Raw genomic sequence first — 19273 nt, 5'->3', positions numbered from 1 at the left:
GAAGCATTTAATCCACTTACATTTAAAGTAATTGTTGACAGATACGTAGTTATTTCCATTTTATTATTCATATTTTTGATCTTCTTCCTCTTCTCCTCCTCCTCCTCCTCCTCCTCCTCCTCCTCTTCTTTCTCCTTCCCCTTCTCCTTCCCCTTCTTCTTCTTCTAGAAGTTCCTTTAACATTTCTTGTAATACTGGTTTGATGGTGATGAACACCTTTAACCTTTTCTTGTCTGTGAAGCTCATTATCTGTCCTTGGAGACTAAATCATAGGTTTTCTGGTTAATGTTGGTTGTAGGACCTTGTTTTTTTTTTATCACTTTGCTTATTTCCTGTTTATCCCGTCTTGCCTGCAAAGTTTCAGTTGAGAAATCAGCTGACAGTCTTATGAGAGCTCCCTTGTAGGTAACTAACTGCTTTTCTCTTGCTGATTCTCAGATTCTCTCTTTGTCTTTAACCTTTGGCATTTTAGTTATGATGTGTCTTGGTGTGGGCCTGTTTGGGTTCATTTTTCTGGGGATTCTCTGTGCTTTCGGGACTTATATGTCTATTTCCTTTGCCAGGTTAGGGAAGTTTTCTGTCATTATTTCTTCAAATAGGTTCTCAATTTCTTGCTTTTTCTCTTCTCTGTCTGGTACCCATGTGATGAGAATGTTGTTACACTTGTTGTTGTCCCAGAGGTCCCTTAAACTATCCTCATTTATTTATTTATTTATTTTTGCTGTTTCTCATTTTCTGCTACCTTGTCTTCCAAATCATCTATTCGGTCCCTCTGCTTCATCTAATCTACTGTTGATGCCCTCCAATATATATTTTATTTTAGTTATTGTACTCTTCATTTCTAACTAGCTCTTTATGTTTTCTATCTCCATTTTTATGTTTCCTGTCTCTTTGTTGAAGTTCTCACTGAGATCATTGAGCATCCTCATAACCAGTTTTTTGAATACTATATCTGGTAGATTGCTTGTCTCCACTTTGTTTAGTTTCTTTTCTGGAGCTTTGTTCTGTTCTTTTATTTGGGACATGTTTCTTTGTCTCCTCATTTTGGCTGCCTCCCTGTGTTTGTTTCTACGTATTAGGTGGAGCTGCTATGTCTCCTGGTCTTGGTAGAGTGGCCTTATGTGATAGGTGTCCTGTGGGGCCCAGTGGCGCAGTCTCCCTGGTCACCTGAGCCAGGTGCTCCAGGTATGTCCCTTATGTGGATTGTGTGTGCACTCCTGTTGTAGTTGAGCCTTGATTGGTGTTGGCATGTCAGTGGGAGAGATTGGCCCTCGGGTTCATTAGTTGTTAGGACAGGCCATGACTACGATGGAGGAGTTACTGTGCAGGAGCTGACCCTACAGAACAGGATTTGCTTTAGCGGGACTCTGGTCTGCCTTTTGGGTGTGTCATTTATGGAGGTGGTTGGGTGGTACTCTGCTGTGATCGGAAGCTTTCAGGCAGGTGTGTTGGTTCTGAAACCTCTTTGGAGGTGTTCTGTTGTCGGCCTAGGTCAGCCGCTGCCTGTGTTCTGCCCAGAGCCACTTGGTATGAGCACGAAAGTGATATGCAGATGTTTGCAACTTGTGCTGTGCTTTGAGGTGCCTGGGAAAGGCTAAGCTGTGAACTGAGGCCAGCTGACACTACTGTCATGCTTGGGGCTACTTAGCAAGAGGTACGGGGCACACCCAGGCTAGGTACTGCTTGTTTGGGATTGTGAACCTTTCAAGGTTTTTTAGGAAAGTCTGTGGTATGACCTAAGACAGGCCATTTGTATGGAAAAGCTACTGGAAGTGGCTTGGGTGGGCTCACATGTTGGGTGTAGTGAGGTCTCAGGGAATCACCAGGGCAGGGCAAATGGTGTTAGCCGAAGTAGTGGAGATTCAGATATGGCGCTTGCCTGCATGTGCATGCTGGGTAGTGGGAGGGCTCAACAAAGGGATGATGGCTTTTGCAAGCACTTCTATGTGTAAGAATGCTGCCCCTCTAGCCCTCACCCTGAAGCCAGACAATTCAGTTCCTCCCCTATGTCCCTGGTGCCTTTCAAGCTGCTGCCCCAGTGCTGTAGCTCAGTGCAAGCGAGTTCATCAGTAAGTAAGTCTGTGTGCTGGCCCTTTAAGAGGAACTCCTGGGACTCCAGAAGCTCTTTATCTCACTCAGGCACAATCTCTGCTGGTTTTCACAGCCAGAAGTTATGAGGACTTTCTCTTTTCCACACTGGAAATTTGGGCTTGGGAGTCTGGTGTGGGGCTGGGCCCCCTCGTTCCTCACAGGGCACCGCTCTAGCCAAGATATCCCTCCAGATTTTTAACCAACAGAATTGAGTGTGGGTCCAGCCTGCTCTGCTGCCCCACCCCTCCTACCAGTCTCAATGTGACTTCATCCTTAATTATAGTACTTCTGTTCGGTTAGAATCAGATAATTCTCAATGATGGTAGTTCTGTAGTTTAGCTGTAATTTTCGAGGTGGTCCTGGGAAGAGGTGAGCACATTTTCCTATTCCGCCATCTCAACCAGTACTCTTGTCATTGTTTCCTAAAAGTACTTTTATTACATATTACATTTTATTACATTTTATTACATTTTATTACATTTATTACATTTTATTACATTTTATTTATTACATTTATTACATATTACATATATCTTTAAACAATAGAATAGTTAGTTTTGCTTTTAAAATAATATTTGCATGTGGTTTTCTGAAAATTTTTCTATTTGGTATGTTAAGATTCATCCATAGTATTGTATGTGGCTGTAGTTCATTCAGTTTCACTTCCATATAACATTTCATTATGTGAACATACTACAATTTGCTTCTCCAATCTCCGTTTGTTGAATGTTTGGGATGTTTTGGGATTTTTTTTTAAATTGCAAAACAACCTAGAATTTAACCTAGATATAGAATTGCTAGATTTCAGGGCAGTCAAATTTTCAACATTTAAGATGCCAAATTGTGTTCCACAACAGTTGCATTATTCCCTTATCTTTTGTCCCAGTTATTCTCATTCCCTTTAATACCCTTAATCTTATTTGTTTTTTATTTTAAAATTAGAAAAATCACCTTGAAACTAGTCTTTCCCTTCCCAGTTCTAGTATAAAAGCCAAACTAAATGCCCATCTTTAACACTTTATTTTTAGAACTTCCTGATGGTGTTTGTCATATGTTTGTTATTTACCACTGTAAAACATAAGTTTTATAATAGATGCATCTATTCTACATAGTTGATTTTCTTTATAGTTATTTAGTCCATTTATTCTTATACATTTTAAATTTCTGGTTATAATACTGCAGAATTGTAGAACAGAATTCTGGCAACACTTAAGCTTAAATTTCATCCATTTAGTTCTTTGCGTGATACAGTGAAAGTTTTTGTTTGTTTGTTTGTTTGTTTCTCATCTTTTTCTTTACTTCCTTTATAACAGGGCCCAGCTGGTCCCACTGGTATACCAGGGCCAACTGGTCCTCCAGGACCACCAGGCTTAATGGTAAGCTTGCTTCTGTAATTTCATTTCTCCCTCTTTTCTTTTGATCTTTTTTCACAAATATAAATAGTATATACATTGCATAAAATTATAATGCATTTTCATTGTTCAGAATGTATAATCTTATTTACAGGGGATTTTACAATGTTATCAGGAACAGCATATGCTAAGTAATAGCTCAATTGTATAGGTAGAAAAAATAGGCTCAAAAAAGGAAAGATTTAAAATCAAATATTTTGTTTGTTAGCTATTTATTTAATGGGGGAATATTGGGGGACAGTGCGCCCCTCCAGGGCCCATCAGCTCCAAGTCGTTGTTCTTCAATCTAGCTGTGGAGGGCACAGCTCAGCTCCAAGTCCAGTTGCTGTTTTCAATCTTTAGTTGCAGGAGGGAATTGAATCCCAGGAGGGAATTGAACCAGCAACCTTGTTGAGAGCTCACGCTCTAACCATCTGAGCCATCCAGCTGCCCCTGTTTGTTACTGATTCCTGGCGATCTCATGAAGTCTTCTAAGGCAGTTCTCTAGTTACTTGATGAAACATTTCAGTTTCTTCAAACTGAAATTTTTTGTTTAGTTTAAGAGGAACAAAAACAGGTATTCACAAAAAATATGGTCTCTCATTACTTAGGGGCCTGTGACAAAATAGTAGGATTGGTGAGGATACTGAGTCACTTTGCAATGGAATAAAAATTTGTGTATCCCAGGAAAGAAGCGGAAACTTATTAAGACCCTGAATGTGCAACCACTTTCTTACTTCACTACGTCTATGGTCACCCATGTTTTTTACTCTATTAAGTTCTAAGTATGTTTACCCCTGAAGTACTCAGATTTAATTCAAGTCATGTTTTGGATTTAGAGCTTTGTTGTTGCCCTCTTAAAAGAAAACAGAAATTGTACTTCAGTCAAAGTAATTTCTCTTGTGCCACTCATTCTCTCATCTACCATATATTTAAGTGAAAGTTTTCATTATAACTTTATAGAGTGTACATTTCTGCTTGTGACAATCAGTCCTCTATTGAATGAAGGAAACATTTGGTAAATACTAGAATAATCTATCAGAAAAGATTGCAATTTCTGCTTTCCTGGAAATCTTTAGGAAAGGATTAGAAAACCCCTTTGTTTAGTTTGTTTCACTTGTAGACGTCCTGCAAAACATGAGACTCTGGACTATGTCACTTTTTTCTAACTTTGTTTTACAGTATTGGTATACCCTCAGTGTATTGTTACACCTTGAATTTCCTTAACTCTATGGCCACATAACTGATTCATTCTGCACTTCTAAATTTCTTTTCAATTAACCTTGTTGAACAGGTAAAGCAAAGACTTAGAAATGTCACCATAATTAGGTCCTTTGAGATCAAGAGGTGATCCACTTGGGCAGACAAATGCCTATTTAACTTTTAACAGATTGAAACATCCTCACATATACATAGTCAGATCACATAAAAAAATAAACACATGCTTTTTAGAATTAGAGAATTAACTGCCTCACTTTACCTAAATTAACCTATAATTCTGAATGAGAAAGTTGATGTTAGTTGAGATTAACTTTTGTGTTGAATTTTGGCACTGGTGCTACCCCTGTGCCTCTATCCATCCTTGCATTTCTTCCCCTACCCACTCTATCCTGTCATGAGAAGTCTCCATGTTCATCTAGTTTGTTTAAATGATTTTAAATGTGTGTCTCTGACTAGAAAGCAATGAGAAAAATAAAACAGGAAACATTATTTTGAAGGGCTTTTCAGTACTCACTTTTTATGAAACCATATAATTTTAATAAACTAATTAATATAATACTTGTTTCCTTTTCTGTGTCTTCTGTTCATAGGGCCCTCCTGGTCCACCAGGGCATCCAGGACCAAAGGTATTTACTTTTTCTTTATATCCTTTATTTGGAGTGGATTCTTTTTGTTATTGTCAATGAGATTTTAAACTGAACAATCTCTCTTCAGGGGAATATGGGCTTAAATTTCCAGGGACCCAAGGGTGAAAAGGTGAGTAAAGAAAAAAGTTGATTACTCAACCTCATGTCTTCTCCTTTTATATTCATTTGAACTTGTCTTTTTGCTTCTTGTAACTGACTTTCCTTACATGTTATGTTGTTTTCTGTGTAAATTATGAAATATCACTTTCTTACTTTATCTTGCAAACAGGGTGATCAAGGTCTTCAGGGCCCTCCTGGGCCACCTGGGCAGATCAGTGAACAGAAAAGGCCAATTGATGTAGAGTTTCAGAAGGGAGATCAGGTGAGAATGTAGAGAGGAAATCAATGAACATCTTGCTATGAAAGTGGCATTCTATTAAAATGCATTATAAGCTGGAATATGGTCACATGTGAAGGTATTTTTAAAATAACAAAGATTTTAGATAATCAAATTTTTAAAGATCTTTATTTATAATTTATAATTTATATACCATAAAATTCACCCATTAAATTGTACAATTACATTTTCGTATATTTGCAAAGTAGTAAAACCATCAGTACAATTTAATGTCAGTGCCTTCTCATCACCCCCCTCCAAAATTCTATACCTATTAGTTGTCACACTCCGTTTCTCTCCAAACTCTCCAGCCATAGGCAACCACTAATCTACTTCTTGTCTCTGTAGATTTGCCTATTATGGACATTTCATATAAATGAAATCATACAATATGTGGTATTCTGCACCTGGATTTTTTTTACTTAGTATGTTTTCAAATTCATCCATGTTGTAGCATATATCAGTACTTCATTCCTTTTTATGGCTGAATACTGTTCCTTTGTGTGTATATGACATATTTTGTTTATCAGTTTATCAGTTGATGGACATTTAGATCATTTCCATGTTTGGCTATTATGAATAATGCATTCACATAAAAAATTAGGTCAGGTAAGGTCGATTATCATTGTCTTAGATGACTATGTTCTCCACATTTCACTGATATGCAAGGAGAAAGATGGTGTCACTCTGTAAACCCTTGCTGTGTTTAGAAATAGCTATCTGATACCTTGCTTCTACTAGTGTAGATGAGGGGATCAAAAATATCTTTCATAGTATAGTGGCACACCAATTAAAAGAGTGCATGCATTGTTGTTTTACTTAAATGCTAATAAAAAAGTTAAGAATAAAGGACAACTGGTATTGAAACGTTACCATTAATATGGATTGTGACATTTAGTTATCTGCCAAAATGTATGTGTCTTACATAGCCCCCAAATCTCCTAGTTTTAAAAACTTTTGCTTTTCATAAAATATTTTATAAGAATAAAAATCATTAATACACTCATTTTAAATGTTAACTTGTTATGTACATCAAAACTTGGCTTATACATACACTAAAAATTAACAGACACAAGCAAAGATGGCTCTAGGTTCTTTTGCCTAGCAGACTTCAACTTTGAATAAGAAACATTTGGTTATCTTTGGTTATACTACTTGAGTCTATAGTTCCACTTATTAAAAGCATTCCTAGCTAGCTGTAGTATTAAAAGTATTGGTATTTCTTTCTTCTCCCCTACTAGGGACTTCCTGGTGACCCGGGGCCTCCTGGACCTCCAGGAATGCTTGGTCCTCCAGTGAGTACCTAAAATTCTTTAGCATCATTTAAATGTAAATTGATGTTGATACATAGTACTCCATGAGCCTACTAAAATTACTTTTGTGTGTACAGGGTCTTCCAGGTGGTGTGAAAGGTGAGAAGGGGGAGCAAGGAGAGCCTGGCAAAAGAGTAAGTGTTATGACTACTAATACTCTTTGCAAAAATTTTTAAGTGTGGGGGGTGTATCTGTAATTCTTTCCTCTTTAATCCTGCTTTCATTGCCTCAAAATGTCACAATTGAATAAAGGGTTTTTTTTTATTTGTTATAATATTGAAGTCTAAAAAGTCTACTTAATATAGGCAAAGGCAGGGATAAAGGTTATTATATTCTTTAACCTCATACTTCCTAAATAACAATTTTATATTCTTGCATTTGAATCCTATAGGGTAAACCAGGTAAAGATGGAGAGAATGGCCAACCAGGAATTCCGGTGAGTAAAGTCCATTCACCAGAAAAGAAAAAAAAAAAATGGCAAAGTTGAGAAGCAGGATAGCAAAGACGCTTGGATTTGGAACTAGTTGAAATGAATGGAAATTACCCTTTCTTTCTCTTTTGAATATGAATTTGAAATTCCTCTCTTTTTTAAGTAAGATTTTTAAGTCAGATTTATCGTGGTATAATTTCTTTACAGTAAAATCAACCATTATAGGTGTACAGTTCTGTGTGTTTTGACAAATGTATACAGTTGTGTAACCAACTCCATAATCCAAAACAGTTCCATCACCCTCAAAAGTTCCTTCATACTCTTTTTTTGTAGTCATCCCCTCCCCCCTACCCAAAGCACCTGGCAACAATTTATCTGTTCTCTATCCTACAATACTGCCTATTCCAGAGTATCATATAAATGGAGTCATATTGTATATAGCTTTTTGAGTCAGGATTATTTTACGTAGCATAATAGTACTGCATATCAGTAGTTCATTCATTTTTGTTGCTGAGTAGTATTTTATCGTATGGGTGTACCAAGGTTTGTTTTATCCATTTACCCATTGAAAGATATTTTGGTTGTTTCTGGTTTGGGCCATTATGAATAAAATTGGTAAAAACATTCACTTGCAATTTTGTACAAACATAAATTTTTTTCAGTAAAAGTTTTGACAGATAATTCTAATTATTACCAAAAAAGAGGAAAAATAAAAACGTGAGTCCAGGAATATTATTTCAAGCAGCCTCAGTGTTGAAGAGTATTACAGTAAATATTAGAAGAGGTTTTCAAGGACAGATGGAAACTTTGACATTTGGAGAGCATTTCAAAGGGAAAGAATTATTTTTAACAAGAATAGAAGTTGGAAGTAATAAAAATCACATACATTGGTTTACAGGTAATTTTGCCAAATAGGCGTTCCTCAACTTATAAACTAGATTTACAAGTGGCTTAAACATATAAAATGGTATAAGAAGAGTAAATTCAGGGCCTCATCCCTGGCTTTTTTGGAACAATTGATCTTTGTTTCATGATTTAGGCAGCCATGATGTTCAACAGTTTGCCTTTGATTGTTTTCTACAGATATCCCGTAGGGGAAAGGCTGTTCTCTGGACTGGGAGAACTCACGTCAGGTTAAACAAAATAGTCTTGCTAGTGGGGTCTTTTGGGGGATCACCAGACAAGTGAAGTAATGACACTTCTCTGGGAATGGGGCTTTGAAGAAGCTCCAAACCAGTTCTTTCCCTTCCAGTTGCTGCCAGGATCCTGTTTTTAACCTTGATTGTGTGTTGTTGGTTTTCAAGGCTACTGCGGAGCTGAAGAGGGGTGATGGGCATAGAGCAAGTTAAAATGCCACAATTTATTTCACAAAGCTTTGTGTTCTTACCAAGATTCAGCCATTATTTTTCAATAAGTGCTTCCTGGACTACTGCAAATCTTTGTTTAATTTCTAGTGTTCTGGAAAGGTTGACTCTGGCCATTTTTACCAGTGTTCTTATTGCTTTTATGGAGGAGAGAATTTGGGGAGGTCTTTACTCCACCATATTTGCTGATGTCACTCTGTCCTCTATGTTTTAAAGGGTTTGCCTGGTGATCCTGGTTACCCTGGTGAACCAGGAAGGGTTGGAGAAAAGGTAAGAATTTTAATACTTTGAAATGGCTGGTTTTATTCTAGTTAACATAATCCTTTTCCCTCCTGAGGTTGAGTTATAAATGAAAAGGTTCTAAATAACTAGCTTTTATATTCAAAACATACTTTCTTTAGCCATCTTTTGGTGTTGCCCCTTTTTCTTTTATACCATTTCCTCTGAATTTTCATTCATTGTCCTAAATCATAGTCCATGTAGTGGAAATACATGAAGAATTGTTTAACTTCAGCATTTCCATTGTGAAAAGTTGGTGCCTTTACTTTGAACATGTATCGACAAAGCTTCTGTTCTTCAGAAAGAGAAGTTAGCATTATTTTAGCGAAGTCCTCCTACTAAAATGGCTATAGCTGTGAATTCAGAATGTGTTTACTAAACATTTCCATTCTCTATGCAATTACTGTCTAGAAGTCTATGGCTAATTTTTTATAGGTTTTTTTTTTGTTGTTTTTGTTTTTTTGTTTGTTTTTTGTTTTTATTTGGCTATGCAGTCTGACTGAAGTCATTTATTTAGTTGCCTGTTTTAAAAGTGCTTTTGAAAGAGTGTATGAAGCACACAATTCCCCTATTTATAGCAGATCACAAAATAACTAGTTTTCCATTCTTTCTGGTCTCTGACTGCTTTGCATGAAAACCAAAACTGAAAAAGCTTTGTTTTGCAGGCAAGGAGGGAAAGGTGTTACAAACTTGAATGGACCCAGAAGGCACATATTTTAATGGTGGTTTATCTCTAAACTAGACCTAAGTTACCTCTTGGCTTAAGAGGCACAGCGTGAATAAAGGAAGATATAAAAGCCCAGAGAATAAGATTGTTTTTCAAGTATTTAGTAAAGTTATAGGACAGAGTAACTCCTTGAACTAAAAGGAGATTATAAATAGATGAACCGTTTCTATGAACAAGTCTAGAATGAGAATAGAGGTGTGAGAGACATCTATCCTTGGGTCTTGGCCAGTAGAGTAACAGTTGAATACTGTGTTCTTCATGCTGTTGTAGCTACTGGTTAAGGGTAATGGTGCTGTCTGATTTTTTTCCCATTAGATTCTAACAGCAAACTCACAAAAGCGATTAGGACTTATTAGTTAAGTCCATCAGCTCTAAAATATATCAGTAATGGAAATGACACTAAATTTATGCCCTTGACAAGTTTTATGAAAAGGAACATGACTAAATGTAAAAAAAAAAAAAGTAATGATTTTAACTGCTTCTATGTTTTTATTCAGCATCTTCTTTATAAAATATTTATAGTTTCCTAGAAAATGGAATCTTAAAAATCAATGGATGTTACAGCTAGAAATACCTTAGAATCCTGGTCTATGTATAAGACAGAAGATAATTTATTTGGTAAAGATTATATAGCTAGTAAATCTGAGAAAACATCACAGGTCTTTTTAGGCTTAGCTCAATACTGTTTCATTTACCTCATGTTGTATTTTTCTTGAATATATTTTATTACGGATTTCTGGGTCTTTATGAAACTTAGTTATGTGTTATGTTTTTGAGGAAATTGATGCTTTCATGTGATTTTTACCAACTGATTTTAAAATTGTTTTCAACAGGGCCAAAAAGGTGACATTGGCCCAACTGGCCCTCCTGGACTTGTAAGTTTTTTTTAGTCTTCATTTATCAAATTTATTAATGCATTTTCATTTTTGTGCCTTAATTATATACGCTGTCAGTTTTCCTAATAGAACACAAAATTCCAAGTCATTATCAACTTCTACTGGCTTAAAAGTCTTTACATCAAAAAACTTCAGTGATGTTGGCCTCAAAGTCTTTGTGTCGTTCTGCCTGTGTATTAGTTCTCCATAGCTAAGATCCAAAATTACAGTGGGTTATTTTGCATCATGGTTGCCAAATCATTTCTCAAGTAACCAGCAGGTGGTGCAAGTGTTGCTTACAAAGTTTCTAAAAAAGAAACTGCTGGGGAATTAGGAATTGGTTCATTCCCCTGTAGGGCTGAGGAAAGACAATGGATTTGGTCTTAATAGGTTTTCTCAATTTGTAATTGTCTGAGTCGTACCTCTTTTTGACCCTGAGTGTGTGCTTGTAGGGCCTCTTTATGACAAATGTATGAAACTGCCCTATGAAAGAATAGTTGGGGGGGGGGTTACAGATTTTCTGTCATGTTTGCATTCACCATGAAATTTAAGTCAAATATGTTTCTAGTCTTATTAAGAATAAAATATTATTGCTGCAATTTGACAGATTGGTTTTCCTTTGAAATTTGGTACGACTCTTGACATTAGATTGCATTAAAGCTCAAGGTACAAGTGCCATGACCTATATGTCCAAATATTAATTCCTTTTTGTCCACAGTGAGTCTCAGATATTGATACTTAGTACATTACTAAATGCAATGTGGATGTACTTAAAAAAGATCTTAGATAATTTTTATCCATTTTCATTTTAAAATCAGAATTTTAGTTCTCTAAGAATTAATTTCTTTGTAAAACGAGATGATAAGATTTTGATGAATAGCAGAAGAAATGGAAATGGAAATTTTGAAAGTACTTTCTTATCCAGCAGCTCACTTTCCCTTTTTAACTACTATCCTGATTCTAGGTCCCAAAACTTTTAGTCTCCTTTTGTTTGAATATTTCATATATACAATGGATGAAAAAAAAAATCACACTTTTCCAGTAGGTGTTGATTTGTACCTTAGACTAACAGTTTCTTGAATCTAAAGCTTATCTACCTTTATAGCTCTATGAGATTAATTGCTTTATAGATTATTTAATATGAAATCCTTTAGGCTCTGAGATTCTAAGAAGACAGAGAGAAAAGGAATGATTAGTTTGTTGATTTTAGTCAATAAAGCTTTCCCAGACAACATCAGTTATCTCTCTCTCTCTCTCTCTCTCTCTCTCTCTCTCAGAAATTAATGTGGGTTGATAAAGGGAAAGGTTGGAGGAGGCATTATTAATGTTTGAAATGGTATATTCAAAACAAGCAAGAACGTACAAGATGCATGAAGTGGTTATAATCAGATAGACCACACTCTCCTAAAAATTCATTGCTAGAAATAAAAGGAGATGAAAAAGATGAGAGAGGTATTAGACGTGAGAAGTTACTTGACACAGTCCAGGGATAAAAGTAGCATTAGACATACCATGTTTCCCTGAAAATAAAACCTAGCCGGACAATCAGCTCTAATGCATCTTTTGGAGCAACAATTGATATAAGACCCGGTCTTATTTTACTATAATATAAGACCGGGTCATAATATAATGTAATATAATATAATATAATATAATATAATATAATATAATATAATATAATATAATAATATAATATGACTGGGTTTAATATAATGTAATGTAATATAACACTGGGTATAACATAATATAATGTAATATAATACTGGGTCGTATATTAATTTTTGCTCCAAAAGATGCATTAGAGCTGATTGACTGGCTAGGTCTTATTTTGGGGGAAACATGGTAGTAAAAAGTAGTGAACAATTTTGAGTCCTTAAACACAGAAAAGTTGGTTTTTGAGGAAGCATATCCTAGCAGTAAATTTAGATTCAAGGGGACAAAGTCAGAGGTGCTTCTGTTAGTCCAAGTGTGAGGTGAGGATAGTAGCTGTAGTAACAGGAAAGAAGAGGGCAAATAGAGTCAATTTCAGCAAAGAATGATCAGGCTTAGGTGATTGGAATGAATTGAATGTGAATTATAAGATATGATATATCTAAAATAATTATAGCTCTGTAATCCTGGAGCTCAGGAGAGTGGTAATATTAATACTGATATTGGAAATTTTATAATCAGTTAAAGGATAGGTGTGATCTAGAATGTGATTCATAATCTATGCAGTAGTCTTAATGATTTTGCCTCTGAACATTTTGTGAAAATGATGGCATTGTAATAATATGTATCTGCTAGGTTATTTTCAGGAGAACAAGATTCTTTTTCTTTGAGTTCCTTTATTATTTTCTTTTATAATAAAGGTAATTCCTAGGCCTGGGACTGGTGTAACAGTAGGAGAAAAAGGAAACATTGGATTACCTGGCTTGCCTGGAGAAAAAGGAGAGCGAGGATTTCCTGGAATACAGGGTCTACCTGGCCTTCCTGGACCTCCAGGTAAAAGGGATTGTGCTAATGTTCTTGTGTTTATAGTATCTTTACTAATCCACATATACAATATTATCATATTAGTTCCAGGGTGAACATGACAGGCAGTAGAAGACATGAGTATTTTTTTTCAATGGAAAGAAACTTCTCAACAAATTCCTCACTGTACTTAAAAAAAAGCCAAATCATTTGAATAATGCCCTTTTACTTTAAAAATCCTGTTTCTACTTTTTATTATTAATAACAGCAAACATTTCTTTGATTCAAAAATTAATCATTGTACTTTTCATACTGTTATGGAAGGGAGTGCTGTTCTAATAATGCTTAGTTTTGTAAGATTTCCTGTATAAAAATAATAAACAGCACTATCCACTCAGAATTCTAGAAACATCTACCTAGAAATCTCCATGGTGGTTTTGCTGTGAAATAAATTCTTGGGGTTCAATACTGAGTTTTATATCATTCCCTTGTTGAAGATACACAGTATAGTAGAGCGCTTCTAATTTTGGCCATTAATTTGGCACTGCCCTGGTCTAGCATGTTTATTTGGATGTTCTCTGAAATGAGGTGATAGTATGGATTTATGTAAAATTTGAAAAAGCATCTGATGACAATACCTGGCACACATACATGTTTAATAAGTTATGGTTCCTTTCCCTTTAAAAATATTTGGCTAATGAAAAATTAACATGATGAGATAAGTGATACTCAGTGATCCTCTGAAAAAGAAAGATAATAAATGAGGTTCCATTTTTGTTCTAACTAAGTTTGCACTTCAGATTTCTAATTACAGGATAATGGACTAAACACATACTGTACCTGGAAAATTGAGATAAGGAATTCTCTCAGGATGCAGCAAAAAAGTTAAAGAGTTAGATAGTATGAAAGAAAAGTTAAAAGACATAAAGGATAAATCTTGAAGTTCCAAAACACACCATGAAGGAGTTCAAAGAGAGGAGAATGGGACAAGAGGCAATATTTGAAAAATTATTGACTGAGACTTGTATATATTTTAAAAAGACACAAGTCCCTGTGAAAAGGCATGTGGATTATTAAGCAAGAACTTAAAACTTGTCTGAGAGCAATGAGATCACGTACAAAGCCATGAGAGTTAGAGGAAGATAATGTAGCACATTTTCAAAGTGATAAGGAAAATAACTATGAATTTGGAGATTCCATATTACATCAAACTATCACCCTAGTGTAAATGTAGGATACTTAGAAAGTTTACCACCTCCAGAAATTCTGTGAAATAGTTACTGGAGGTTTTAATCAAGAAAGAAGGAGATGAATTCAGGATGAAATTGGGGTGGGTGTGGATGTGACACATGAACCAATGGTTAGGAAAGATATTAGTAAAGTCTATTAAGTCTAAAATAAATATTAATCATAAAAAATAGCAGAGGTATTTTAAGTAACAAGATGGAAATATAATTGTACACATTATTATCATTGGATGTGGTGGTGTAGACAATGGGGGAAGTCAATGATAAGGTTTTTTTGGTCTTGTTAGAGGGGAAGAATATGAATATTATTAACTCTGTAAGTTTTTAGAAAATTCATGTCTACATGCATAGCTTAAAATTTTAGTAGTATCCACTAGAGAAGAATAGACATAAAATGCATGATTTACACACCAGTTAAGGGGGAAAAAATGACCTCAAATTTTGATCTACATAATACAAGTTAAGATTGGGGTAAAATAGATATTAATAAACCTGGGTAAATAGAAAATAAAATATGTGATGACGAGAAGTTAAAAATAGATCAATAACTCCAATACATGTGAAAAGACTGATTAAAAGAGAAAAACTGAAATAAAATTGGAATAAAAACATTTATATACTGTACATAATAATAGACATATGTGAAGTAAACAGACGTAGCAAATTTGAAAATAAAGCAATGGAAAGATGTTAGGCAACTGCTATCAAAAAGAAAGCTGTTTTAGAAATTAGTGTGAAGTATAGTATGAAATAGAATTCAGTGCAAAAAATGCATTAAAGAGACAGGCATTTCAAATGAATACACAAATTGTACCACAATAATATATAAATCTTGAAACTTTATGCATCTGACAATATGACTTTGAATATATAAAGTAAAAACGGATAAACTACAAAAGATAAATTATCAGATCCCTAACATGTCAAGTAGGTGAAAAATAAATAAGGATTTAAATGATTTGAACAACATGATAAAACTATAGAATGGGGGGAGAGCAACAACCTATTTGCAGCAGAGAGTATACATTCTTTTCATACATGAAACATTTATAGAAATCGACTATTAGATCAAAAAAAAATTTAATTACATGCAAGTCATAATCTGTGACCACACTGAAATAAAGTTAGAAATTAACAACAAAAAGCACCAAATATCTTTACATTTGTATATTAAAATGCACATTTATAAATAACTCTAGAGATAAACAGGAAGTAGAAATGAAAATGGCAACATACTGAATGCTAAACAACTTCGTATCAAACTTTATTAAATATAGCCAAAGAGGTACCCTTAATTTATCACAAAATTAGAGATACTAAAAATAAATGAGCTAGGTTGGGAAAAAAAGGAAAGACATCAAGTGCAAACAAAATAAAATGAAAAACTTGATAAAAGTAAAAATGAAAATAAAGTATGTCCAAGATAAAGGCAAGAAGCATTAATGTAATTAATGGATCAAATTAAAATTGGCAATAACACACACACAAAAAAAGATAAAGGCAAGAGAAGGCACAAATAAAATCAGTAAAGAAGAAAGCTTATTGCCAGAAATGTAATTTAAATTTTAAATTACAAGACAACTATAAAACTATATTTGAAATTCTAGATGAAATATACATTTCTCATAAAGCAGAAAAATATAACTTACTAAAACTGTCCTGAGAAAGGAGGAAACCGAAGTAGATAAATTATCATAGAAGATTTTGAAATGATAAAGATCTCTATGAAAACATTGGTTTTATGGGTGGTTTTATAGAATTTTGTGGGTGAATCCTACCAAGTTGTTAAGCATATAATCCTCACATTTTACATGCTATTTCGCAACATTTAAAAAAAACACAGGAAATTCAGTTTAATAGCATTGATACCAACCCACCAAGGAGATAACACTAGAAATAACTATAATTCCATCTCGCTTGTAAACATAGAGGCAACAATACTGAATAAAATATTATCAAATCAATCCAGAAGTATTTTAAGTAATATATTATGACCAAGTAGTTTTTACCCTAACATTGTATGGATAGTTCAACATTACTGTAATGAACTACATTGACACATTAAAAGAGAAAGGCCAATAGGAAGAGACGACAGTCAATAAAATTCAATATCCATTCATTTTAACAGGAAAAACATCTGTAAGATTAAAAGGCAACTACCTTCACTTGATGAAACTATTTGATACACGAAGTACAGGACTGTAGAGGAAATGTCGTACTTTGTGATGAAACACCAGGAGCATTCTCATTCAAGTCAAAAATACAATAAAGATACTCACAGTCACCAATACTGTTTGTCCTTATATTGGTGATCACAGTCTGTGCACTAAATCTGGAAGAAAAAAGAGGTGTAAGGATGGGGGGAAAAAAAAAACACTACAAATTTTTGGTTATCCACAACCCGTACAGTTACCTACTCAGAAAGCCTAAAATAATCAAGTGGCAAATTACTAGAACTTAGAATGTTTGCAAGGTGGCCAGATATGAGTTGCATACTTAAATATTTTGCCTTCTACACCAGCAATAAAGAATTAAACATATGAGAGAAAAAATCTAGTTAACAATAGTATTAGCAATATAATTCACAATAGTAATCCCATTAACCCATGAATAAACCCAACACAAGATGTATAAGACCTCTTTGCAGAATTTTACAAAATATTATTAAGTATAAAATGAATAAATAAATGGAGAGACACACTTAATTATTACTTGATATAAGAAGTCAATATTATAAACAGACAATTCTACCAAAATTTAATCTTTAAATTCAAATTAATCTAATTAAAAATTCCAGTGATTTTTTTTAATGAAACTAACAAGCTGATTCTAAAATTCATTTGGAACAGTAAATTTGTAAGTGTAGTGAAGATGATTTTTTTAAAAGACCAAAGGTGGGTATATTTTCCTTACCAGTTTTGAAAAGATTATAGAGCTGTAGTAATGAAAAAGTGTGTTAATGATGTAGGAATAAATAGTGGGACAGAAGACTGTCCAGAAACAGAGACATGGAAACTTTGAAATACCTGTTTTTCTCTTGCTAAAGGCTTTCTAGTATTCCTGAGATTAAAAGATATTTTAAACCTTTCTGCCTGGCCTCGGGCGGGGCAAGGCCAACTGCGGAACCACTCCCTGAGTTCAGCAGTAAGCGGCAGACAAAGCTCCCCGCTTTCAGCAGCTTAGAAATCTCCCGCCCGCCCCCTCTCACACACCCACAGAAGGAGGGCCCTAAGACTCAGGAGTACTGGGCACAGGGCTGGTGGAGCTACTCTCAGCGTGCATTTGTGCAGGAAAGGACAGAAACTGCATGGACTCTCTGAAAACTGTCATCCAGACCCCTCAGCCCCTCGCATTTAAATCTACACTCCCAAATTCACTCTGGGCACCAGGTGACCAACGCTGCCTGCGCAATAGGCAGGGAACTCTTTGGCACAGCGGAGGACAACCTGGAGATTACTTGGTGGGCTTAAGCCAAGACTGGTGCTGCTTCCTCTTTTGCTTTGCTTTTTTTTGTGTTTGTTTGTTCTGTTTTTTTTTGCTTGTTTTGATTTGCTTTGTTCTGTCTTTATTTCTTTGATATCTTTGCCTATGTTGAGTGGGGATTGTCGGTTGTATTTTACATGTGAATGTACTTCATTTGTTTTCTTTGTTGTTGTTGTTGTACTTGGTAATTTAATTTGTGCTAAAACTGCCCTAACAGGGCCCAGCTTAAGAGGCACAAGATTCAACATATCCAGAAGCCAACTCTACACCAAACCAGAGTACTACCGGGTTTGACCTACAAGTCACACACCCAGAGGGAATTCTCTGAAGGTACAAGAGCCCATAGAGCCCAAACCTCATTTAAGTGGCCAACCCTCACCCAGCAGAACACCGTGCGGTGGGCAGAGCCAAGTCGCACAACTAGACAGCCTAGAAGTTAAACCCACCTACTCACAAGCAAAAAGCAATTAAAGTTCTTCTTGAACAGGACAATATACTAAACACACGAGCCACCTTTGGAGCACATGCAGAGGAGAAGAACGAAGTAGTCCATGTCAAATATAAAGGGCACATATTACATGAGATAACCCAGCAAGAACTAAGAGCTCTAGAGGATATTCCCAATACATCAAAGCAAACACAGAGAGTCAGTCAGAATGGGGAGACAAAGAAACATGTCCCAAATAAAAGAATAGAAGAAACCTCCACAACTGGAACCAAATGAAGCAGAGGTAACCAAACTTTCAGAGACAGAGTTCAGAACACTGGTGATAAGAATGTTTAAGGAGCTTAGAGAAGACATAAAGAAGGATATAGAAATCATAAGGAACAACCAGTTAGAACTAAATAAGGATGTAGAAATCTTAACGAACAACCAGCTAGAACTAAAGAACACAATTACCGAAATTAAGAACTCACTTGAAGGAATGACCAGCAGGTTAGATGAAGCAGAGGATCGAATCAGCGACTTAGAAGACAAGTTAGCAGAGATCACCCAAACTGAACAACAGAAAGAAAAAAGAATAAAAAACAATGAAGATGGGTTAAAAGACCTCTGGGATAACATCAAGCGCAACAACATGCGCATCATAGGAATACCAGAAGGCGAAGAGAGGAAGCAAGGGATTGAGAACATATTTGAGGTAATAATGTCCGAAAACTTCCCTAACCTGATGAAGGAAACCAACATACAAGCCCAGGAAGTACAGAGAGTTCCAACCAGGATAAACCCAAACAGGCCCACACCAAGACACATTATAGTTAAAATGGCAAAGCTTAAAGACAAAGAGAGAATCTTAAAAGCAGCAAGAGAAAGACAGAGGGTTACATACAAGGGAACTCCCATAAGGCTATCAAATGACTTTTCTACAGAAAC

At 35.3% G+C, this 19273-nt stretch overlaps 1 protein-coding gene across 2 annotated transcripts in view; it reads left to right on the top strand.

The window, feature by feature from the left end:
* The window catches only part of COL4A5 (collagen type IV alpha 5 chain), a gene marked incomplete at its 3' end in the record, with an annotated part of 361897 nt that overhangs the window by 165484 nt on the left and 177140 nt on the right, over window positions 1–19273 (top strand). For both annotated transcript variants that reach the window (XM_081043685.1, XM_081043684.1), the window contains exons 10-19: window positions 3405–3467; window positions 5294–5329; window positions 5418–5459; window positions 5619–5711; window positions 6968–7021; window positions 7117–7173; window positions 7431–7475; window positions 9050–9103; window positions 10673–10714; window positions 13066–13198. In XM_081043685.1, coding sequence (XP_080899811.1) covers window positions 3405–3467; window positions 5294–5329; window positions 5418–5459; window positions 5619–5711; window positions 6968–7021; window positions 7117–7173; window positions 7431–7475; window positions 9050–9103; window positions 10673–10714; window positions 13066–13198 — 619 coding nt within the window. The remainder of the gene's footprint in view (window positions 1–3404; window positions 3468–5293; window positions 5330–5417; window positions 5460–5618; window positions 5712–6967; window positions 7022–7116; window positions 7174–7430; window positions 7476–9049; window positions 9104–10672; window positions 10715–13065; window positions 13199–19273) is intronic.

Source organism: Rhinolophus hipposideros, assembly GCF_964194185.1.
Source record: "Rhinolophus hipposideros genome assembly, chromosome: X".
NCBI lineage: Eukaryota > Metazoa > Chordata > Mammalia > Chiroptera > Rhinolophidae > Rhinolophus > Rhinolophus hipposideros.
This window is presented reverse-complemented; position numbering and strand designations above follow the sequence as displayed.